Raw genomic sequence first — 24,840 nt, 5'->3', positions numbered from 1 at the left:
ATAAACATAAACTGCTTAATGCTGGACAGCAACAAAGAGCCCTCCAGATGTTGTTGGACTACAATTCCTGTCAGCCCTGACCACTGGCCATGCAGAATAGCCCTAATCAAAATTGCAGTCCAAAAATATCTGCTGGCCAAAACTGATTTACTGCTGTTCTACAATATATATTTTTTTAAAATTGTCTTTCAGTAGCTATAGTGTACACACCAATATGGTGAATTTAGAACATGGGTAATTTCAAAAGTCTGCAAGCCAATTTTTCACTCCTTAAACCCACTTTGGGCTGCACCTGACCCAGAAATGCTGAAAATACAATGCAAATGAAAACTTAGAAGTGGCTGGAAGTGTACTTTCAGTTTCATTTTTAAAATTAAATTTGCCAAATTTTCAGTGAAAACTGCCACACCTAGGAAAATGCATTTTGTAAGAACAATTTAAATAGTGGGGAAGGGGCACTAAGGTTTTTCAAAAATGCAGTTGCATGTAGCCTTTGGGTCATACTTTGCTCGCTCTTGTCTTAGATGACTTAAAAGGTTTTTACTATGGGAAGCTACACGCATCACAGAAATGCATGTAGATAGTCTAATATACAACAGAAAGCCATGCTTCCATTCAGTTTTATGATCTTTTCTTTACATTTAAATTTCAGGTCATTAAATGCAATGAACTACACGAATCCACGTGTGATGTCCTATTAGCAGTACAAAGCAAGGTGAATGAACTTTCTAGAATTTTGTGGACACTAGCAGCTCAAGGCACCTTAAGCAAATAAATTTTTTTTAGCTAAAGCAAATGTGTCTAGTGTAATAATGCCTGCAAATGCTGCAAGTATTTACCTCATTATGTTTTCTAGAAATATAAACAGAAAATTTATATTTTTACAGATATTGATCAAAATCTAGCATACCAATGGAGATCTCCTAATACAATATTCCCCCCTTTCCTGTTCCTTTCCTTTGTGCCACTCAGAAACCTGTTCCAGAGGGCTTTCTAGTCCTCTAAAGGTTTTGAGGACACAAAGAGGTGTGGGTGGGAAAATTGCTGCTTACCCAGTTCTGCCAATGAAAGCAGCATTGTCAATGAATCTTGGCTGATGTCTATTCAACTGTGGAATATATGTTACTATAGATTATATATAGCTTTGTATACACTTGTATTTTCCAACAAAATATATATTTATACTTTATACTTTGCTTAATATTTTTCACCACTCTGTATTTGCTTTAAAAAATCAAATCTGATACATCTCCTGTGTTACTTCTACCAGTAGTTTCATCCTGGTTGATGGTTATTACAGTTACACTGAGTTGCTACTTCTGACACAACCTAATACGGCAATGAAAAGAGTACTGAAAAGCATGTTGTAAAGCAGAAAACAGTGAGAAGATGAGCTCCATGTGATCTAGGATTGTCAGCTGTTTATGCAGGGTTTAAAAAGCCTGTATTTTGGAGGGTGTTTACAACTCCATTGAATTATTTGGAAGGCCCTTGAGGAAGGTATTTTCTCAATAATAATAATAATAATAATAATAATAATAATAATAAAATTTATTTGTATCCCGCCCCTCTGAGAACAATCGGGGCGCCTAACAAGCTAAAAATATACAACATATCAAATCCCTGGTACCCTCCCCTCCTTAAAAAGGTATTAAATCTAACAAATAATTAAAACCATACAGGTTAAAACTGACCGAAGGGTCAAACAACAAAACAATACAACAGAACAATAATCAATACAACAGTGATTAATGGGAGCAGCAGTATCTCTTTATGGGAGTTTCCTGAGGCCAGGTTGGCTATTCTGGAAAGGCCTGCTGGAAGAGATCTCTCTTAACAACCATTTTAAAGCTGTCTAAGGATGTAAGTAGATGGATCTCATCCGGCAGGCCATTCCACAGTCATTGGCTCTTTTAACACTGAATAAACAGTTGACCATCCTAGAGCATGTGGATTGTGGAGCTTGTTTCCTCACTGTTTTCTGACAACCTAATATGGTAACAGGAACTGGAACAGAGCACAAGCGTGCCAGACGGTACAGGCTCTGCATTGTGAAGTGTAAGAAACATTTTCACTTGAGAATGAATGTTAAAAATTCAAGGAAAAGGCTTCAAGTGTGTCTGAAGAAGCAAGCATCAAGCTGCTATTGGTCATGACTATAACTGTACAAATTCCAAATTGGTAACAAATTGTGGGCTTCCCAGTGATATCAACTATTGTAGGGGGGAGAGGTACTGGATTAAACAGGCCTTTGGTCTGATCCAGCAGCCCTGGTATTTATTTTCCCAAGATGGCTATCCCTACACTCATATTTGGTAGCTTGTCCCATTGAATTAAGTAAAACTTATTACTGAGTAAGGAGGAATAAGATTGCACAGCAAATCTGACTATCTTCCTTCTTCTTCATGTTCGCATCCCAACCTATGTAAAACACCATGCTGACTTGGGAGGGAATGCTATTTTTAGGCACCATTGCTTGAGAGTGAGCGCCATTGATTCAAGTGGACATTATTAAACATATGATTGCATTGTTCATTTAACGTTAGATTTAAAATGCTTCTGATAAGTTAAAATGTCCCACCCCTGATTAAGGTGTTTTGTCTTTGCATAGCAGATTCTAATCATGAACTTAGAAAAACTCTAGGTGGGAAGCACAATCTTGGAAGGAACATTTCCTCCTGTGACAAAAGCCCAAGGATCTAAAAATATTTTGTTAGCTTTATTATAGTTGAATTTATAAATAATTTAATTCATTTAAAACACACATGATTGATCGCCAAATTTCTTTAATTGGATGACAGTTTTACAATTGCCTGCCTTTAAGATCTACTTTAGATTTGTTTTTATCTAATGACTATAATTTTTTCCCCAACAGCAGGCAAAGACCTTCCTATTTAAACAGGCCTCCAGCCTTTACCTGGTTGGGGAAGGAGGATGTGCATTGGATGTCCCCCCCCCCCATGTGTTTTATGTGTTGTTTTAAATTAATGTTTTAATTAAACTGACTACTGCTTTTTAAACATTTGTATTACATATTGTTTTGTTTTAACCTGTATTGTAAGCCACTCTGGGCCCCATTTGGAAGAAAGGTAGGATATAAATCAAATCAATAAATAAAGAAATGGGCTGGCATTCTGTATTCCACTTACAGATTCATAATCTGGTGTTACAGATCTGTAACTGCTCCATATTCTGTCATATTATGTATTTATGAGCATTACAATAGGCAGGATTGTAAATGCCTCCCCAACCTACCTTAACAGACAGCAGCCACACTCAGGGATAGTGTGCTTTGCTGTGGAGCACCAAAGGATGTTTCTAACCCCTTTGACAAGCCAAGCTCTGCCAAGGAATTGCAGTGGGATCCTCCTTCTTGGTGTAGCAGTCTTGCTCACTGGAAAGAAGGGGCTGTAAAGGTCATGGTGCTGCACCCTTATCATCAGCAGAACAGACCCCCATTGCTTTTGTGGCTGCTGACTGTTAAGGTAGATTTGAGGGCTCAGGCCTGGAGGTGTTAATTATGCATTCATAACTAAGTAGGAGATACAGGATATGGTTTTCAGACTAGCATTAGGGAGTGAAAAGACAGCAAAAAACAAACACTCTTTGTTGTTTTTACACATAATTTTAAAGTTAAGATTGGTTTGTGTTTCAATACAGTACTCAGGTTTACATTTCATCAGGCATGCTTGCTTATTCCCATTTTTAATTCAGTGTACTGAATTACAAAGACTATACCACAGAATATGTAAATAACATTGAAAGCTATAACAGATGTTCCATTTTTAAAAAAAACTCACTCTAAAATAAAGGAGATAATAGTATAAATTAAAATAAATAAATATGTGTGCACGTGGAAGTCGGGTTATCCTCCTAATTCACAACCTCAGGTTAATTTGTTCCCTAGGTGTGTATGTATATTGTATGCATTTCTAATAGTTCTATCTTGGGTAGTCATCAGAAATACATTTAGTTCTTTACATCTGTATGCTCAGCCCTCAAAGACTAAGTAGTGGAGCAAAGGGAGCACATTTCTTCCACTTGGAAACCCTGATTATCTTATGATGGATGTGGTGCAACTAACCGAAAAAGCACTGTACACCTTGACCTTGTTGCTTGTCTCCAGAAATAGTTCTTCTTTTTCCATTTTCCTTCGGATTTCAGCAATTTTTCCACACTCTAGCAAATTGGAAAGGTTAGGAAAGTAGTTAAAATAGTTTAAAATCTAATGAACTAACCAGTTTAAACATTTGCAATGGAATATTCACAAACATTGCAATTTAGTACAAGCTTATCCTTCTTGGCAAGTACTGTAAGTGCTGTTCTCTACATTACAGATGTTTAGGAACAGATGGATGTGCTAAGTAATATGCAATGTGCTATGGGGCATGCAATAAGCACAGTAGGATACATTTCTAAAAGAAGTCACTAAAGGACAGTGCAGTACCTGACTCTTCTTTTTCCGAGGTCCTTGCTTTGCACTAGGTACACAGAGATTCTCCTTAGAACCATTCAGTAGTCCTGCCAAATAAAGAAGGCAGAGGAAGCAATCTGCCAACACTAGCTTATATAGAGATCCTATGTGTACCAATTCACTAGGGATGGAAAGTGTCAGTAGAAGATCTGATATCAAATAGGTAACATCTGTAAGACCTTCCAAGCTTGGCATTGATGTACGTAGATGGAAATGCTAGAGTAATGACTGCCCAAGTAAAACCGCTTTCTGCACTATGATGGAACTTATTACCCCACCCCTTTATGTAGTATTTTACTTCCCCCCGCCTCGGGCAACAGGCTGATCTGCTCATCTGCATTATTTTTTTCTTCTTTAAAAAAAATCAACAACACAACTTTTATTTATTTCAGTATAATGCTCATCTGCATTATTAGTGATTTGCAGATATAGAGAATTGCTGTATCTTTATTGTTGATCAGAGCTCTTTGGCTCTGTTATACTTGACCTAGGGCCCTTTACCCTTGTGCTCTGTGACTCAGTAATGCCACCCGGTGTCTCTGAGACTGAAAGGCTCATGAAATGCTCTTCAGGGGATCTTGCAACCTTCACAACTCCCATTCATGCCATACCAATTATCGGGGAGGGAGAGGAATGCATATAGGAGAGAGTACAGCACAGAAGAGAACAGGGCTATAATGGTGAAAATGATATTTTCAAAACTTGTGAATTTGATGAACTCAGAAATTCCCAGACACCCATTTAGTTTTTCAAGAACTCAGTGAATAAAATGAATAATAAACACACGCATCCTGCCAAAAATAAACCCATACTATTAAAATATTTCTTCTTTCCTTGAGATCTAAAAAAGATAGAGGAAGTGACTGCTTATCTGCAATGTAATTCTCAGAGTACTCTGTGTGTACACACACACACACACTCTCTCTCTCTCACACACACACAAATCATATAAAACTAAAATTGCTGTATAGCATGGATGTGGAGTAGCACATAATATGCAGTATCTAATGTAGGCACCATGCCCATAGAAAATGCATAAAGCCACTTCTGAAAAATTTTAAGGCCACAAGATGTTCTAATTCTCAGCTGTCCACTGTGCTCTTTGAAACAGTTGCCAACCCCATAGCAAACTGCAGTCTGATCCTCACCATTATTACTTAGAAGTAAGTCTTACTGATTTGGATTTTCTTCCCAGCAACTATTTTTAGACACATCACATTCAAACAAATTAGTACCCATATTACTCCATTAGGCCTGGGGTGTTATTCATTTCTAATTTCAGGGACAAAATATTTCAAGTAGTACAAGTACAAATATTTATTAAATTGTTCATCACATGTAGAGGTTGGGCATGGAGAAAGAAATAGTGATACCATGCTACTGGCTGTACCCCTGAGATCCTGTGCATGGTACTGTCCTCCTATGAATTTCCCTATACTGGCAGAAATACCTGCACTGAGAAAGCCAATGTGTGGGAAACTGCTTATACATAAGCTTCCAGGTCATCACACCCTCCAAGCAGACAGGGATTCTGATCATGTGAAGATCTGTAGGTATATGTCCAAACATGTATTCAACAGAGAAATCCCACCACTCTTTTTTTCATAGAGTGGATACTGACTAGATGAATTAGTATCAGCTGCTTTTTCACAGCAAATGTATATCGATGACCTTCACAAGTTCAACCTAGACAATGAAGAAATAGAAATAGTAAAAGAATTCCCATACCTGGGATCAAACATTGATAGAAATGGGGACTGCAGTCAGGAAATCAGAGGAAGATTAAGAATGGGGAGGGCGGCTATGAAAGAATTAGAAAAGATTTTAAAATGAAAAGATATACAACTGAGCACAAAAGTCAGAATCATACAAGCCATTGTATTCCCTATTACCATGTATGAATGTGAGAGCTGGACAGTTAAAAAAGAAGGTAGGAAAACCATTCATTTGAGATGTGGTGCTGGAGAAAAGTGCTGAGGATCCCACGGACTTCCAAAAAGACAAACGAATGGGTCCTAGAGCAGATCAAGCTGGAAATCTCCCTGGAAGCCAAGAAGACCAAACTGAGGCTGTTGTACTTCAGAAACATCATGAGCAGGAAGGACTCACTGGAAAAGACAATAATGCTGGGAAAGGTGGAGGAAAGTAGGAAGAGAGGAAGACTACATGCCAGATGGATGGACTCTGTTAAGGAGGTCACGGGTATGGGTTGCAGGAATTAAGCAGAGCAGTGGAGGACAGGGGGTCTTGGAGATGTCTCATCCATAGGGTTGCCATGAGTCGAGGTCAACTAAAGGGCAGAATACCCCCTAAAATTGCCTATATACACATCATAGTTCTGATCAAGATTCTTCTGATGCCAGCAGTAACACTTGTCTATGCCATTCTCCTGCAGTATTTAGCATATCAAATACTTGATTTCTAATTTGGCTTAAGCAAATGTAAGGAAAGCACTACTACAGTTTGGATCTGGTTAATCACTGACACTATTCAATTTATAGATGTTTATGTATACTTAATGTACTGTATAGATAGATACAAGATTAGACAAGAAAAAACAAAGAACATAAAAAATGCCAAAGATAAGCAAGTTTTCCAAAGCTAGGTACCGTTATCAAAAGAAACCAACAAGCTGAAAACAATGTGCTTTGTAAACTAGAGAAATGTCTTCTGCAGACAAACATAGAGCACATTCCCACTATGAAATACAGTTGTCCTTCCATATTCGCTAGGGTTAGGGGAACAAGACCCCTGTGAATATGGAAAAACCACAAATAACAAAAACACCATTTTTTACCTGAAGGACACATCTGTAGGAATCTCTAGGTCCTCCAGTGCAACTCTGTGGTCAATGTCCAACATACACTGACCATAGAATGGCACTGGAGTAGCTACAAATGGTCTTTCAGTGCAACTTTTATTTAAAGTTGACCACAGAGTTGCACTGGAGGACCTAGACAGTCCTAGAGAGAACATATTAATGAAATCCGTGAATAATCAAATCCGCAAATATCAAAGCCGCAAATATGGAGGGATCATGTGGAGCAAATCGCCAATTGGTTTAAATGAACCTCGTTCCCATTTGGAAACTGGTTCCTGTCGCAATGTTCCTGTCATGACAAAGGCAAAACCCCCGTTTTTCCAGGCACTAGTTTAAAAGAGGTTCTTTTCAGAAGAATCGATTCTGAAGCATGTTTAATAAGTGGGAATGACACATCAGAATCACATCATTCTGAAGGGGAGGGACTAATGGCAGAGGGGTATTTACCACCCTTCCTCAGTTTTTTGGAGATGTCACCCACACCCCAGTGCTGCCTTTTTATTTGTTGGTGTGACATGGGTGCTCTTTTTTTTAATACAATAGATGAATTGATAGAATGGCTTAGCAACTACTTGCAAATGATTAACTTTATTTTTTTAAAAAAAACCAAGCCGTGTTCCCTGTCCTCCTCATCCCACTGGGTCCCCCATCTCCAGCCTGCTGGGTCCCCCGATCTCTTCCTCCTCCTCCTTCTCCAGCCTGCCTGGGTCCCCCATCCTCCTTCTCTTCCTTTCTGGGTCCCCTATCTTTCTCCCCCAGCCTTCATCCTCCCACCGGGTCCCTGCTTTCCTCTTGGGCTCCCGCAATGATTGACATTTATTTTCAATCGGTGAAAATTAATGGGGATGAAAATCATGCTAAAAAAGCGATTCCACTGGCATAATGAAAAGATCCTGATTCATAGTGGGAACGAGACACCTTTTGGAATTGATTACCCACATGGAGCAAAGTTGAATCGGAAATCAGGTTATACTTCAAGTGGGAATGGGCTCCTAATGTATCAGATATTGTGATCCTAGAGCAGGAATGGGCAAAGTGCAGCCCATAGTCTGCATGAGTCTACCAGGCTATTTCTGTTCCCCTCCTCCCCAGTTTTTGCCCCCAAATGGCTTTTAGGGGATGGGGGAGTCATTTTTGCCATGTTTTGTTTTTCGTGGGCCATTTTTGGTACAGGAAGACCATTTTATAAAAAATGGAAGTAAACCAAAAGTTACTTCCTGTTTTCAAAAAAGACCTCCTGTGGGCCTAAAATGGGAGATGTGAGAACATAGCAAAATGTAGTAAAATTGCCCCTGACATGCCATAGAGCAACGGATCTCAACCTGTGGGTTGCAACCCTTTTGTGGATCAAATGACCCTTTCACAGGGATCACCTAAGACCATCGGAAAACAGATTCATAACAGTAGTAGAATTACAGTTATGAAGTAGCAACGAAAATAATGTTATGGTTGGGGCTCACCACAACATGAGGAACTGTATTAAAGGGTCACAGCATTAGCAAGGTTGAGAACCACTGCCCTAGAGGGTATTGGGGGGCATTGGAGTAAAAACATTAGGGAATGGTTTTTTTGTAGAGGGTGTTTGTGTGCGTTTGGTAGGGGTGCACTCCCCTGCAAGGTGTCCTAGGGGGCTAATGTGACTCCCTAGCCTCCCCTAATTGCCCACTCCATCCACTCTAAAACCAGAGCATTGTCCCTGCAGTGCTCATATGGAAATAATATATGGCTATGTTTAAAAAAACATCAAGGAAAATATATTTATGCACTGATGCAGAAGTAGATACAGTGCGCACGCGTCATATGCAGGCACAACATACAGGGCTTTCAGCATATGAAAAAGCCCTGATGTGCCCTGGAAGAAGTAATGGGGTGTGCGCCTGTGGTGCGCACTCTGCATACGTGGAATTTCCCTTACGCGGGGGGGGGGGGGGGGAATCTGGAATGGATCCCCTGCGTAAAGGAAGGGCCCTGTGTACATCTTACCATTTAAAGAAAAAGGTGATATGCTAGAGTAGTACCTTTTGAGATTATGCTACAAAGTTTCAATCCTATGTATACTTAACAGGAAGTAAATCCCATGAAACTCAATGGATTTATTTCTGAGTAGACATGCATAGGACTGAATGTGAAAGCATTTTAAACCATTAGTTGTTGCTTCTACCAGATTTTGCAACAATGGAATAGGATTTACTGTAAAACAGAATGGTTTTTTATTATTTCATCTAGTCTGTGCTCAGAAGCAATTCAGATAAAATAGGATACTAGCCATATATTAGATTAAACTGATGTATTTTAATATATAAATGAGTCTCAATGTGCTGCCTTTTCCTCATGCTCTTTCTAGGAATTATTGCAAACGTTCTATAGGCTGTCCTAGCTCATCAGGCTATTTAATTGCTTATTTAACCACCAAAATATATTCCACACAGCATGAGGCAAAATGTGATGTGAAAACAAGAAAAACTGTAACTTTAATTGTTGTCCATTACCTGTTAACCATCCTCCCAAATGTTTAATAAAAGCTTTAGAAAAAAATAATACTGATTAGATAGGAAAGTTTAAAAACTGTTTTCAAAGAGTTTTTTATTACAGTTTCTTGGAAGGAGTGATTGTTGGAGTTTGCCTGGAATTGCCTAGAAAAAAAGACAACGTTCTTTAAAAATCAAAACCAAAGAAGATGTTCATTTCAGGAGACAGTCTGTAGTACCTACAAATAAGACAAGGATCATGCCTCAGGAACATGCCAAGATACTCCTGCTTCCCTGTATTTCTCCTCCAAAATGGCAACCAGACATGAAACTATGTTACTTCGTGTTGCCATTTTGGAGGGAAAAAGAGATACAGTACTTGAGGGATTGGGGGAGCTGGGGAGGACCTTTTTTGTGCATTTGCACATGTTGGTGGGTTTGGGAAAATTTTTGAGGCCCAAATTGCTTAAAAATAATTATTTTGTTAAGAAATATATAGAAGTCTTTAGGGAACTGGTGGGGGCTTCAGGGGCTGCTGTAACATACAAACACGTTACAGGAAAATATGAGTTTGTTGGAAGGATTAACTTTAGTTTTCCAGTTCTCATTGCTGAGTATGTCTGAAAATATCTAAAGACCAAGGGCACAATCCATAGCTGCACAAGCACAGATGTGCACGCAGGAGTGCCTTACTTCATACTCTTCCTGGCTGGGCCACACATTCTAGTCAGGAATATTTGTGGGATAGGGCCACACTGAGTAGAAGGACTGTTAAATGAGTATGTGGGAGGTGTGGCTCCCATAAAAAGTAATGACTGGTCCAAAATAATATGAGGGAATGGAAAGAGCTCTCCTGAATTCTCTTCCAAGCCAAATGATTATGCCCTAAAAATTCAGACATTGCTGCTGGTTTCTCATCATCTAAGCATTTCTTTAGACATAAAGCATTTCTTTAGACATGCTGTTCACCGCTATGATCTTTGGAATAGCGGTATATAAATAAAACAAATTATTATTATTATTATAAGAAGTACAGTCAGCACTCTGTATCCATGGATTCTGCATCCATGGATTCAACCATTCATGGCTTGAAAATATTTAACAACAAAACATTCCAAAAGGTAAATCTTGCTTTTTGCCATTATAGGAGACACCGCTATACTAGACTATTTTATATAATGGGACTTGAGCATCCACAGATTTTGGTATCCATGGGGGGTCCTAGAACCAAACTCCACTGGATACCAAGGGCCCACTGTACATCAATTTAGTCTTCTCCCTCCCACAAATATTGACTTAAATTGATTTTTCTGCATGTTAGAAACCAAACATACCTGATGGGTTATGTATAAAAGAAACATGCTGGTAACTAGATATTTCTTCACAAATCCCAGTGGGGTTATTGGGTTGATCATTTCCGTTTAGGCTTTCAGAATGGAACCTTTGCTTATACTGCTCATTGAACAAAGCAATAATTTGGTCCCTGAGATTAGCATTATTCTTCTGGAGGCGGTGTGCTTCAAAGTTTAATACATCCCGTTCATTCTCTGCAGAACGAATTTTATTTTCCTTTAGTAAGAGGTCCTCACTCAGTTGTCTTATTTTATTTTTATCTTCTGAGGCCTCCTGTTTATATTCATGGAGTTGCTTTTTAAGAACCCAGTTATCATCTGTAATGCTTGCTACCATTGTTCTCAGCCTCACACACTCTCTTTCTATGTTGGACAAATTAGAATTCAAAACTCCCATTTCTCTTTTTGCAGTTTTGCATTCATTCACAAGTTTATCCTCAGCATCAGCTCTTCTAGATTGAGCTTCTACAAGCTCCTTCTGCAGGACTTCTTTAGTACTGAGTGCCTCTTGCAACTTCTCCTCTAGGTTCAATTTTTCATCTTTAAGCAACTGCACCTTCTTAAACAGAGACTTTAGATTGGATGCTACTGTCTTCTCATTTTCTTTCAGTTGCTGTATTTCCTTCTGTTTTTCTCCAAGCTCATTTTCCAGAAAGGCTTTTGTATTTGCAAGCTGATGTATGTCCTCCCCGAGTGTTTTATTTTCTTCTTGAAAAGTTGACACCTGTTTTTCCAAGGTTCCCAAGGCCACAGTAAGATCAGTTTTTTCTTTTGTGAAAAAAGCCAGATCTTCTTGTGCTTTCTGATCTTTCTCCTGAAAATCATTTATGTCTTCTATGATACGTTGATTCTGAGCATAAAGCTGATTTTGATTTTCTTCTAGAGTTGCATTTTGCTGTTGAAGTTCCTTGCATTTCTTCAGTAGCCTTTTGACTTCTTTAAGACATTCTTTGCAGTCTCCCTCTGACTTAACTAGCTTCTCTTGAATGTTGTTCTTGTCATCACACAAATCCTTAATTTGCTTTTTATATCTTAAATTTTGTTCTGTTAGGCACTGTATAATGTCTGTAAGAGGTTTCATTTGGTTCCCAAGATCTATATTTTCCTGTTCAAGGTTCATTGGTTTTTTCTGAGTATGTTCAGACTCTCTTTCAAGCATTTGTAATAACCTAGCTTTTTTACCATAATCATCTAACACAGAGTTGACATCACATAATTTCAGAGCAGCCCCATTTCGAAGCTCATAATCTGAGAGAAGCAACTGATACTGTTTTTCTGCTTGTCCATCTTTTGTGGGTTCTGGAAACAATAAATTATCTCTTACTACTGCTTTGGACAAGAAATTTAACTGGAGCTTGTCCAGAGCACTGTCTTTCGTTAGATGTTCTTTATTATACTTTCTCTCATATGCTGTTTGTCCTGCACTTTTATTATTTTCTTTAGAAGAATCCATGGCAGTATAGGACTCGTGAACTGAATCCTTCATGTCTGAAATTCTCTTAGATTTCAACTCTTCATTTGGTATATTAATTGCTTTTTCTGTTACATCTTGTTCAGACAGGTAACCAGAATCGTTGTCTTTGCAACACACACTAGGAGTGTTCTGAATGTCCAGCATGTACCTAGGGGCCTTTTTACCCTCCTCTTGCATGTGCTTGAAAGAAAAGCTCACACTCTCTGTCAAGCACTCGTCCTCCTCATCAAACTTATGGAGCACCATAGACACTTTTGCGTCATCATAACTTTTGTTCTTCCTTAGATGAGTCCTGTCATCTGTTTTGAAGCTGACAAAAGATGGAGAGGAAATGTTGTTCATAGAATTCTTCAATTCATGATCATTATTTAAATCCAGAATAGGCTTATTTCTAGATGTTTGGGCATAGTTTTCTGACTTGCCAATTGCTTTATATTTTAACAAAATATTTTCATCTGCAATTGTGTTTCCAAACACAGTGCTAAAATCAGTTTCCGTACAGTGACTGGTAGCAGGCCTGTTATCAAAATGAAGTTGCTTCTTAAAATGTGATGCTTCTTGATATCTTCTTGGCTGAGAGAGAGAGAAAGAGAACAGATACTTGATGCCTCAACTATTCAGCAACAGAAAAGTCATAGCTCAGCACCACCAATAAACTGCATAGGTGGCTACTTTTAAACATTTATATAGATTTTCCTACCTAGCAAAAATACATCAATGGGATTTGGAACAACTGCTTCTTGATTGCTGCACCTATCTGTCCTTGAAACAGTTTAAACAGCATTTGAAAATATGCTAGAAGTATGTTTCCTTCCACATTTTGAATTCTAATCTCTGCCTTCCTTTTCATGCCTTACTTTTTGTGTGTGCATGCACAAGTATGGAGGCACATTAAAGATGAGGAGACAGTGGACAGTTTTAATATTCTGCCTTTTCAGCTTAGGTAGAGGTAAGAAGTAATTTAGGGAACCGATTTATTATTTACCATTTTCTTGATCAAATTCTCTACTATTTCTTCAGCTGCATATATAGCTGTATACTGTATTAGTTTCCAGGAAAAGATGTGGTGTGTTTGGTTTTTAAAATATCCAAAGTAACATAATTATTTGCCTTATCGGATTAGCACACTCTCTTTTAAAGCACCTTATCCCCAACTGGATAAAGGCACATTTATTTTTAAAACAGGTTTTTATCACACTCGCCTGTGGCTGCGCGAATGCATCCCATTTACAACCTGATGCCGGGCTTATCCTGAGCCCTTTCAAAAATGGAAAAAATCCGTTCTTGAAAAGCTGCAGAAAAAGCCCGGCTGGCATCCAGGCTTCATTTGCCTGGCCATGGGTGAGTGTGATAAAACCTGTTTTAAAAATAAATGCGCCTTTATCCCATCAGGGATAAGCCACATTAAAAGGGAGTGTGCTAAACTAGTTTATGCAAGTTATGAAAGAAGGAAATTATATCAACCAAATCTAGATCCACTCTTTGTTACATAATGCATGCAGCTATTATATACTGCTGCCTCCCTGTTATTGCCGTTTTTATGTTGCAGCTTTCCATTTTTGTCTTTCTTACTTGTTCTTATGAAAAAGGGGGGCTTTGTTCATTCTAACAACCTTTTAACACTTCCAAAATTATACTTACACTGCTGTTCAACAAAACTACTCACATGGCTTTCCCAGGCCATATCCCACATAAAGGCATCAGCCAGACTGGAATGTGCTTCATTTTAACAATTTAATAACAACATATACCAATATGGACATCTCAGAGAAGTATTGTTATAAAATATTTTCTTCCATGTATAAATTAACTGATTTTAGAGAAAACTCTGCGATTCACTGTCAATAGGCAGTTACACTGTAAGCAAGCAGACTTAATCATTACTGCAAGGGTAGGAAATAGATGGTCCTGTAATTGCTAGGTGCTGTTGAACTGCACTTCCTATAAGCTCTGGCTAGTAAAGCCAATAGTTAAGGATTAGAGAGCTGTAGTCCAAAAATATCTGTCTCACACTACTGACATGTCATATAGTAGCTGAGAATCTGCTGCATTATTTCCAAGCATGTGAAAAAGCCCCGGTTTGTTTAAAATTATCACTGTAAGAAATATGTCAAAATATGTTAAAGAGCAATTGTGAGGATATGTGAAGTCAAAGGCTTTCATGGCCAGCATCTATAATTTTTTGTGAGTTTTTCGGGCTGTGAGGCTGTGTTCTGTGAGGCCATCTTCTAGAACACGGCCTCACAGCCAGAAAAACCCACAAAAAGCTAGTTATGTCTAGAATTCTCCTTGCTTTTGCCATTTATAATCTCTCTTACACGCCAATAGCATGTGACGGCTTATTCACGTAAATCTTAGTAAATTACTGTCTAAACATCCCCTTACTGTAGATATTCTGTCTGCTTGTGGAATACTGATTTATATTTTATGAATTAATGCCAGAAGTAATGGAAAATATAGTCTTTTGGTTCTTTTTGAGTCTAGGATCCCATGTTTATTTCCCAGAAAATGTCAGTTCAGTAAACACTTCTAACACAAAACACATTTGTCAGTAAAAAAAAGAAAAGAAACAACATACCACAGCAATATTGATAGGTGTGCTGGTCAAGCATAAATTGTCTGGAGTCAATTCTGAATTTTTCATATCAATTATATTTTTGTTAAGTATTTCGCTGATTTCAGACTGGACCTAAAGAAGCATGAAGTAGGATTATCAGCCTTCTGTTTTCACTGCATGCATGTTCTTTTGTCATTTGTATATCTGTTGTAAGCCATTCTGGTAGGACCCTGTTTGTTTTTAAAAGTGCAAGTCTATGCATATCAACTTAGAAGCAAGTCCCATTCATTGATTTCAGTTAAGCTTGCTCCAAGTAAACATAAGATCACAACTTTTAAAGATTTTAAATCCATCAAACTCTCATGTACAACCCAACAGATAGTCATGATAACCTACGACATAAACCTTCACACTGTGGAAAATGCTGCCTCAGAGTGTGCTGGAGTCTCCTTCTTTGGAGGTTTTCAAACACAGGCTGGATGGCCATCTATCAGAAGTGCTTTGATTTTGTATTCCTGCATAGCAAGGGTTGAGACTGGATGGCCCTTGTGGTCTCTTCCAACTCTATGATTCTATAATCCATCAACAATGGGTTGAACAGAGAGAATGGTTTACTGGCACATATAATTCCTACACATATAATAATGCTATTTAACTCCCCACGTCTCATGAGAGCACTCTTGGCCAGTTCATCACATCTCTCTTCTGGCTGCCTGCCAACATCACACTACATTCCAGCAACAGCCACCCACATTCATATGGTTATATACAGTATTCACCTTGTTTTTAAGCAACATCCTCTCTCCTGCCTTTGTCCCAAGGACCATCATTAGAACTGAACCTGTCATGCCATAACCATACCCACTAGTTATTGCTATTCACATAGCCTGCTTATAAAGGTCTGTTCCTGGACACTTCATGCCTCTGAGGAAGTAGACTGAACTCTACAAAAACTTATGCCTACCCACTTCTTTCTTTCGCTCAGTTAGTCTCAAAGTGCTTCAATACCTTTTTGCTACACTATCCCATTGCATACTGATCTAACACAGCTATGTCTTTGAATAAACCTTACCGGTTCAGTTTGAAGGGGGAAAAAATTACTGAGCATAGCCAATCCCTTTCTGCTTTCACAAAGGAAAGTTCCAATGCTTATCTGTATCCAGGTATATAACAATATCAGATAAGTGTGAATATCACTGGAGGCAGATAAGGAAGAGTAATTTGACATTTTGTATAGCTCAACTCACTATAGATAATTTTACTCAATTTGGATTTTATGCTGAACCTAAATTTCATGGATTTAATATCTGTAATGCCTTCCATAGTATTTAGAACAGGGGCAGGAAACCTTTGGTCATACAAATGTTTTGGTTTACTACACACACTGTCTATTTGTCATACTGGATAAAGCTGATAGAAGTAAGTGTAGGCTAAAACATGACGGATCAAAGGCTCCCCACCTCTGTATTAAGCCGCTGCACTTTTAAAACTATTCTCTTTTATATCCAGTAACCATACCATTATCCTCAGTGTCAATGTTTCCTTAGCTTGTACCTTCTTAAATTTGCTTGTGCCTTATTAAATTTATTGGACTACAATTTCTGAACATCTCAGCAAGCTGGTTATGCTGAATGTTCTGGTCCAACACAACTGGAGGGCATAGGTTCAGGAACACATCCCTATGGTTCCTCACCCCAATTTAGGATTTTAAATTCTGGCTGTTAATTTCAGACATTCAATTGCTTTTTAGCAATAGTTTGCTGTTAAGAAGTAAGACATGAAGAAGTAGGGTCGGAAGACACCATTCTCCAGGTATTCTATTTCAGTTTCTTTACTGCAAAGGGCAAGCCATTTTTCTTCTTCTCATCCCTGACTTCTGCTCTAACATGACATGGTTGGCTTTTGAATATATGGAGATGGATCTAATAATCAATAGGCAGGTGCTCCTAACAAGGAATTTCGAGAACACAAAGAGTCATAAGTAAACTAAGTAGCTGCTTTCAGGACCACTTTGTGGCCTTCCCATAGACATCTGGTTGGCCACTATAGGAACAGAATGCTAGACTAGATATGACTTTCGGCTGGTACAGCAGGGTGGTTCTTACATTTCTGTTTGACAAAATGGAGCTTGGTATATTAAAACAAAGGTGATGAGGTGAGGGGTACTGTAGAATACAAATAGTTTATTAAAGGGAAAGGTTAGCTGTGTCTTTCTTCTGTTCCAAACTTTCTCTCAAAAGACATGCTATTTCAGGAGTTAAGTACTACTGGCTTTCATCTGGAATACTGAACTTTTTAAATTAGTCCAGAAATGAGTGTTTGTGTCCCTCCAGTTCGTTTGGGGCTTCAGCTTCCATAATCCACCACTACTGGTTATGCTGGCTAGGGAATATGGGAGCAATAGCTAAAAGCTTCTGGAGGGCCATAAGTTGTTCACACCTCCATTAGTCAAAGAACTAATAGGATGAAGTATCAAGAACTGCCAGTTAACCACTTGGAGATAATGCCAGTAGACAACCAGTATTCCAATGTTGAGTGTCTCCAAAATTATGTTAGTTTCCATAGCCACTGTTTCTATATAAATCTTAACACAAATTGTCAAGTTCTCACATTTCCCCCCCATAACTGTATTGTGTAAGTATGAGAGAAAATACAACCACAAAAATGATAAAGTTTTATTTAAAATGGAAGGAATGGAGGGAAAGCTCAATTATAGGAACAGGTGAGCACAAAATAATTATTGGGATTTTTAAAAATGTACTGAGATTTGTATATGGAAACGATTGAGTCCACTATCTTCTTATAAATAAAACGCTGCTCTGTTTTACTGATATTTATAGTTTTCTCTTACCATGCTTACATTCTGCAGTGTTTGCTGTCGAAGGGCTTGGAATGATTCCAGCTGCTGTTGCAAGATCTGCAGTTTGGAAAAATAATTAATGTAAGCTGAGGTAGTTCACTGTCAGTTTTTTTTAGTATGCCTAGATTGTGATCACCAATTGCTTTTTTATTAGGCCATAAAACAAGAAGTGCAAGCTATTCTAGTCTGCAGGAGGAAGGTGTCACCAAAGCTTATGGCATGTGTATAGTCATTCTGAGAATGCAATTTTGTGCATGTTTACTCAGAAGCAAGTCCCACTGAATTCAATCAGACTTATTCCCAAATAAGGATACAAAAAGGTATAGGCTAAGAGAATTTTAAGAAAGACTGAAAGAGAGTGATCAATAAGGGTGTTTCAGTCATTAAGGAAAAAGTATGTTACTTTTCTTTATTTATTTGACTGAGTGAGGACTTTATGTTCTCTGATTCCAGAACTGTAGTTTCAGTATAGCAGATATTTCAATCAATTTACTGTTCTGTTCAGAGTTAATGTATTAAAAAAGGAAAGTGATGATCAGCCATTCTTATTATGTTTATCATATCTCAAACCTGGGGTATAGCTGTCACATCCAACTAAATTTAATAGAATTATTAAAAGCCAAGGATGGCTAAGTGTTAGGTGGTCTCTGTTATTAAGCATCCTTGCTGAAACCAAGCTGAATTTTACATTAGCGTGCCAGCTAAGATCTACAAGTCTAACTGATCAGACTCCCATAGTTATTATTGGATCATAAGGATGAATTAGTTTCCTTCAGGGGCTTTAGTTTGTAATGCAAATTCTCTTATGAGAACTACACGGGCAAAAACCTTCTGGTTCAATGAGGAGTACTAAAAAGTGATATGCAGTTCAGAAACTTCTATAATACAAAAGATCATGGTTGAATCTTCTTTCCACTGATTATTTTGAACTTTTAAAAGATGATAAAACTCTGCTATTCCAGAAGAAGCATTAACACAAAGTTGCTGCTTTTTTCTGTACAGTGGTCCCCCGGGTTACGAAATTAATTCGTTCCGCTGCCCTTTTCGTAACCCGGAAGACTTTCGCAAGCCGAATTGCCATAGGCGCTAATAGCGAAAGCCGCTTTTTGGTGCGAAATAGCGCCGAAAAGCACCAAAAGTTTTTTTGTAACCCAAAAAAACTTTCGTAACGCGGAACAGTTTTTTTAAATTATTTTTTTTCGTAACCCGGGAATTTCGTAAGGCGGTGCTTTCGTATCCCGGGGTACCACTGTATTATGTTTTAGATGATAGATATCCTGTGTTGTAATAGAGTGGGACTTCATCTTATATAGTGTGCTCCAAATTTGATACTGTGTTCAGAGATCATAATCCTATTGGTGTTTTCCCTCATGCATACATTCCTTTACAGAAGTGATTGGACTTTTTTGTTCAATGTCCACAAAATTTCTATCAGTTGCAGCTAAAGTGAGAATACAAATGACTGATGCTGATGGAGAGCGCAGAGGGAGAGCTGTATTAACTACAGTACAGTACTTAATATACATCTGTAATTTTTTTGAAATACCTGTGATTCATTTCATTCTGCTCTGTTGACTATAACAAATTATGTATGTTGGATTCTGTGTGATACGTTCTGCCAAAGAAAGGTGATCATATGTTTAGAGTAGGTGATCCAAATGCTCTAGCAGAACAAGGTAATGAGGTGAACCTTGTTTTATTTCTACTATTATGAAAAATGTTGAACAGCTTGACAAATACAAAACCTGTGTTTTTGCCTTCAGCAAGTATGCTACAAGTAGAAGAGTAATGATGATTTTGTCAATTCTCTCTATGTCTCTAATTAAAACAAACACGAATATATCTGTAGCCTAAAGTCATGATGTGCTGGTAACCTCAAACCTACCAGAATAAAACCTAATTCATTACAGCAGTACCTAAATGTACAGAAGTACATGTACAGCAATTTTAATCTGTAATCGCTCCCAGGTATGGTATAGGCTTCTTATGGAGGAGGGGCGTTTTATGTTTTTAACTTTTGTTAAAATAATTTTATACTGTTTTAAATGCAATGATTTTAATTCTTTTTAAAAATTGAATTGTTAGGTTTTAATTGACTTTCTTCTGTGAGCTGCCTTGGGTCCCACTCCAGCAGAAAGGTGGCGTATAAATGAAATGAAGGAGCAAATAGTAGATCTGAATGCATCACTTTATCTGTTATGTTAACTTATATCCTATTTCATCATATCCTTCAATTATATTAAATAATTATTCCATCATATCCTTTAATTTTATTAATATTAAAGGAACATTGCTTAACACATGTAAGATTATCAAATGATTAAACTGCTGTCTGTAAGAGCATGATTTGCAGAAAAAAACTATGTTTTTCATGGCACTTTAGAATGTGATAATGCTTATGTTTGCAGGAGTAGAAGCCAATGAAAAAGTTGAGTCCTAAAAATGCTATTTTAAGAACAAGATAAAATAACTTATCTTAGTGAATAACTTCACTAAGATAAAAATCCAATCTGATCTCCCCTTTCCTAGCATCATTTATGTAAATTCATATCACCTTCATTATCCAGAACAGACAGTGTCTTCACCATGCAGAACAGATAAGCTTACTTTTAATGCTGACTGTGGCTGGACTTGATTATCGACTCCTGAAGCAGATTCATCTGAAAAATCAATTAAACAAATCCTGTAGATGTAGTGTCAATAAGCCTCTGGCTTTAAATGTTCATACCTAGCCAGAGTCTGCAATTAATTCCCCACACTGAAAATTATCATGGTAGAATTAGCCTTCTTCAATCCTCACACTTTGAACCTGTTAGGTGCAGGTTTACTGTATATACTCATGTCTAAATCTAGAAATTTTAGTCAAAAAACCGACTCCAAAAACCTGAGTTGACTTATCCACGGGCCGATGTAAGTACTGTATTGTACTTTAATTCTCATTAAAAAAAATCACTGGTGAAAGGCAAGAGTGTCATCTGTTCTGGAAGTGCTCACACCCCCTTTATAATCATCTCTCATCCATGAAGCCTTTAGTATGATTACAAACAGTTATGCCTGCTGGAATTTTAACGTTTTCTGGCACTGTTTTCCTTTGTTTCATCATTTTAATCCTTTGTTACACACCCCTAAGTTTTACCTTCGACTTATCCATGGGTCATATCAAAATACATACTTTTGATCCCTAAACAAGCCCTTTACTTATACGTGAGGTCAACTTATAGTCGAGTATATACAGTATTTCTCAGTAGAGAACAGCAAGAGCTAGCATGCAGTATTTTTCTTCAATGACCATAAAATCACAGGTGAAGATGAAGACTGAGGAGTAACATGACTGCACTCTTTAAATATCTCAAGGGCTGTCACAGAGAAGAGGATGCAGATTTGTTCTCTGCTGCCCCAGATGGTGGGACCAGGTCTAATGATTTTACAGATTAGATTTTGATTGAACATTGGAAGGAACATCTTGACAGTAAAAGCAGTTTGGAACCAAGTGTCTAGAGAGGTGACAGGGTCTCCTTCTCTGGCTGTTTTCAAAAAGATGCTAGATGCTGGGGATGTTTTCCTGCATTGAGCAGGGGATTGGATTTGATAGCCCATGGAGCACCTTCCACTTCTATGATTCTATTAAATACTTCTTCTCAGTTTTTCCCTTCACTTTCATATACTACAAGTATTCCAAAGTTCTCCCTTGCTCACTCCCTTCTCCACCCACCCCCAATTCTTCCAGAAAGAAAAAACAGCTCCAATAGACCGTTTCCCCTGTGACTGCAAAAATGAAAGGAAGCACACACCAGCTTCTGCCAGTATTCAAGGGGACCAAGACAATTGAGAGGCTGCTTCCTCTGCCTCCCAGGAAGAATATTATGGGAAGGGAACTGCCAGAGTTTCTTGTTGCTATGTGCCTTCAACTCAACTCCAATAGGGGTGATGGCAACCCTATCATAAGGTTTCTTTGACAAGATGTATTCAGTATGTAGAGAAGTCTTGTAGCACCTTTGAGACTAACTGAAAGAAAAAAGTTGGCAGGATGAGCTTTCCTAGACTTAAGCTGAGGAAGTAGTCTCAAAGGTGCTACAAGATCTCTCTATTATTATTAAACTTTATTTATAAAGCGCTGTAGGTTTACACAGAGCTGTACATAAAATATACTCTATATACTCTATATACTGATTCTACAGACTAATAAGGCTACATCTTTGAAGATTTATTCAGATGAGATTTGCCACTACCACCTTCTAATGGTGAGAAAGTGTGACTTGCCGAAAGTCAAACAGAGGGTCTCCATGGGTGAGCAGTGATCTTAATCCTAATATCCCAGAGTCCTAGGAGATTATCAGATGGGGGGGGGGGGGAGCCAAGAATAAAAGGCCACAATAGCGTGATTGCACTGAAAATTTTCAGATGATGTCATGCTTATCCAGGACTTAATCCATGAATATCTAGGAATGCTCCAGCAACAAACCATTCACGGGGAAGTCCTGGGAATGGTTTAATTGCAGGAACATTCATGGATCTTCACGAGATAAGTCCTGGATGCGCACAACGTTGTCTGAAAATCTTCAGTGCGATCATATGATTATGCCAGGAGTATGGCTTTTACTCCCAGCTTTTTTTCCCTGTCTGATAATCTCCATTGTCCAACAGTCAAAGCACTATACCACACTACCAGGTTTAACCCATCCACTGCAGCTTTCCTCCTCCCTCCCCTGAAAGAAGACTTGTAAGAATTAAGAGCCAATGCAAGAGTTAGGAGTTTTCCTCCCCTTCTTCCTCCTCTTTGTGTGTTGCATCTCTTAGGTTGTCTTAGGGCTGGGGATGACTTGTTATTGAACCTTGTAATTTTTTTCTGGGAGTCTTGTTGCCATGAACAGGATAAAAAGGCTTTTAAAAAAAATACTAACAAGATTTCCAGTCATCAAACTCTCCCATCAATAGACTGGAGATGAGTGATCTGTGGTGATGCAGAGAGAAAAAAAACATAGCACACACCATGAGGGACAGAGAAAAGGTGGGAGTTCCTTAGAAAATGGGTTAAAAGCAATACTGTCCCCTTAAAATCTAACACATTTGTTATGGGACGAGCCTGTATGTGATGAAGTGAAATACAATCCCTGAAAGCCCATGCTGTAATAAACTTGTTAACCTTTAAAACTGATTTAAAATTTTAACAAAAATGATGCTTATTGCTGAACACAGAAAAGCATTAATGGAAATGCAAAAGCGTCCCTCAAAATAACTGGAAGGGTTCATCCCAGGGCTTGGGTTCTGAATTATGTGAACAGGGCAACCCTAATGTTTTCTCCCATTGAAGTTCCTGCAAGTGCAGTAAAATATGTCTCCTTGAAAGTGGACACAAGGATACAAAAAGGCACTAAATGTTGGTCACAAAGTCAGTGTGGTTTACTGGTTTGAGCACTGGACTATGGTTCTGGAAACCAGGGTTTGAACCCTGGATCTGCCATGAAACCCCTTTGGGTGACCTTGCACAAGTCACATTCTCTCAGACTCAGAGGATGGCCATGGCAAAACACCTCCGAAGAAACCTTGCCAAGTAACCCCCAAACCCCATGATCATCGTGGCCAGATGTCCTCCTTTTCCAGGACATGGCCTTACATTTCAACCTTCTGTCTAGCAGGCATTCCAAAATGTCCTCCATTTTGAGCCTGATGAAGAAGCATGAATTTATGTTTCTGTGAGCATTCTGAGGTTTTATTTGGCCATGTCCTACATTTTTCTGGAATGCCCTCCACTTTAACACTGAACCAAGCATAAATTTATTATGTTTCTGTGTTTTGAGCTTTTGTTTGGTCACAACCTACATGCATGAATGTACATTTCTATGGTTTCAGTTGGCCATGTCCTACATTTTGGGGGGAATGTCCTCCATTTTAACCCTGACCAAAGCATGAATATATGTTTCTATGAGTGTCTGGAGCTCTGAAAGGCCTTGAAGGCACACAACAACCAAAGTGTGTGGTGAACTATTTCTTCACACAGACACCAGTGACGTCACAGTGTTGCCTGCAAGGGGTGACGTCACAGCCCAATCAGAGCAGGCCCCGCCCCCTCAGCCCAAAGGCTAAAAAGGGAGCGAAGAAGGCGCCATTTTAGGGATAGGGTTCTGAACTTGTGAGGCTTCCAGGCGAGAAGGTGTCCCACCTGTGGCCCTTGTCTCCTGGCTCCTTGAGGCAGGGGCCGCCATGGAAGGGGGGCATTTCTTTTTCTCCTCTCGTGGGTCGCACGGACGGGCTCCTGCAACACAGTTAAGATTAACTAAATTAACTTAAATTAAAAATAAACCTCAGTTCTCTTTTTCCCTCCCGCCCCAGTAACTTTTCACCAGCGCCGCCCTCCTCGAAACTCACGATGGCCAACGCCGGCTCTCATTGCGCCTTTTCTCCGCCCGCCCGCCCGCTCTTTGCCCCAATCAAACGGTCCCGAGGACCTAGCCGCCGCCCCGCCCACAACTCACCTGGCGTTGCCGAGCAACGAGTCTCCATAGCGACGGGGAGGGGAGGGGGCCACTGGCGCTGGAGCGAAAGAGCCTCGTCGTAAATAATATTGTGACTAACGTTCTTGGTCCTGCGCCCCCTGGAGGCCCCCAGCCGCCCCTACAGCTAGAGGGCTTTTTCCCTAGGGCTTTCTAATGGAAGCCTTCTTTGGGCATCTTTATGAGGCCTGACAGAAACCGTTTTAAAAATAGGTCTGAATTATAGGGCATTAAAGGGCTTTTTGGCAACTCTCAGTAGTTTATTTACACGAATATGGTTGAAATTTTGTTTTTTATGTTTGTACATAGAATCACTGCCCTTTTAGCCACTGCAGGTGTGGCA

General features: G+C 38.9%; 2 protein-coding genes across 9 annotated transcripts in view; one reads left to right on the top strand and one right to left on the bottom strand.

The window, feature by feature from the left end:
- The window catches only part of CFAP96 (cilia and flagella associated protein 96), a 36,916-nt gene extending 16,637 nt beyond the window's left edge, over positions 1-20,279 (top strand). For 2 of the 5 annotated variants that reach the window (XM_089525361.1, XM_089525365.1), the window contains exon 9: positions 653-3,332. In XM_089525361.1, the coding sequence (XP_089381487.1) occupies positions 653-701 (49 nt within the window). In that variant the 3' untranslated portion in view covers positions 702-3,332. Of the gene's footprint in view, positions 1-652; positions 3,333-20,091 lie in introns of those variants that run through there. The other 3 variants (XM_089525364.1, XM_089525363.1, XM_089525362.1) reach the window with 3 other exon arrangements.
- CCDC110 (coiled-coil domain containing 110) lies at positions 3,045-24,403 on the bottom strand. 4 transcript variants are annotated; one of them, XM_089525358.1, is made up of 7 exons: positions 24,167-24,403; positions 20,614-20,666; positions 17,998-18,063; positions 15,168-15,278; positions 11,098-13,162; positions 4,448-4,521; positions 3,045-4,179 (listed from the first exon to the last, which is right to left on the bottom strand). In XM_089525358.1, exons 1-7 carry the CDS (start codon positions 24,207-24,209, stop codon positions 4,060-4,062), a joined length of 2,532 nt encoding a protein of 843 aa, XP_089381484.1. In that variant the 5' UTR covers positions 24,210-24,403; the 3' UTR covers positions 3,045-4,059. The 4 variants fall into 4 exon arrangements, 3 of the variants coding, with proteins under 3 accessions (XP_089381484.1, XP_089381485.1, XP_089381486.1); XR_016281306.1 differs by lacking the exon at positions 4,448-4,521 and adding an exon at positions 9,785-9,928 and having other exon boundaries at positions 4,094-4,179; XM_089525359.1 differs by lacking the exon at positions 4,448-4,521.
- Between the last annotated feature and the right edge of the window lie 437 nt (positions 24,404-24,840).

The sequence above is a fragment of the Sceloporus occidentalis genome, unplaced genomic scaffold (assembly GCF_023333645.1).
Source record: "Sceloporus occidentalis isolate IW3139 unplaced genomic scaffold, rSceOcc1.0.p SCAF_5, whole genome shotgun sequence".
Taxonomy (NCBI): Eukaryota; Metazoa; Chordata; class Lepidosauria; order Squamata; family Phrynosomatidae; genus Sceloporus; species Sceloporus occidentalis.
The sequence above is the reverse complement of the archived record's forward strand: the minus strand, read 5'-3'. Positions and strand labels throughout refer to the sequence as shown.

Coding starts and splice junctions, on each gene's coding strand:
- CCDC110 (XM_089525358.1), bottom strand. CDS start 24,209: ATGGCGGCCCCTGCCTCAAGGAGCCAGGAGACAAGGGCCACAG. Junction 18,064..20,613: donor AGCCACAGTCAGCATTAAAA/GTAAGCTTATCT, acceptor TCCAAACTGCAG/ATCTTGCAACAGCAGCTGGA. Junction 13,163..15,167: donor CACCTATCAATATTGCTGTG/GTATGTTGTTTC, acceptor TCTCTCTCTCAG/CCAAGAAGATATCAAGAAGC.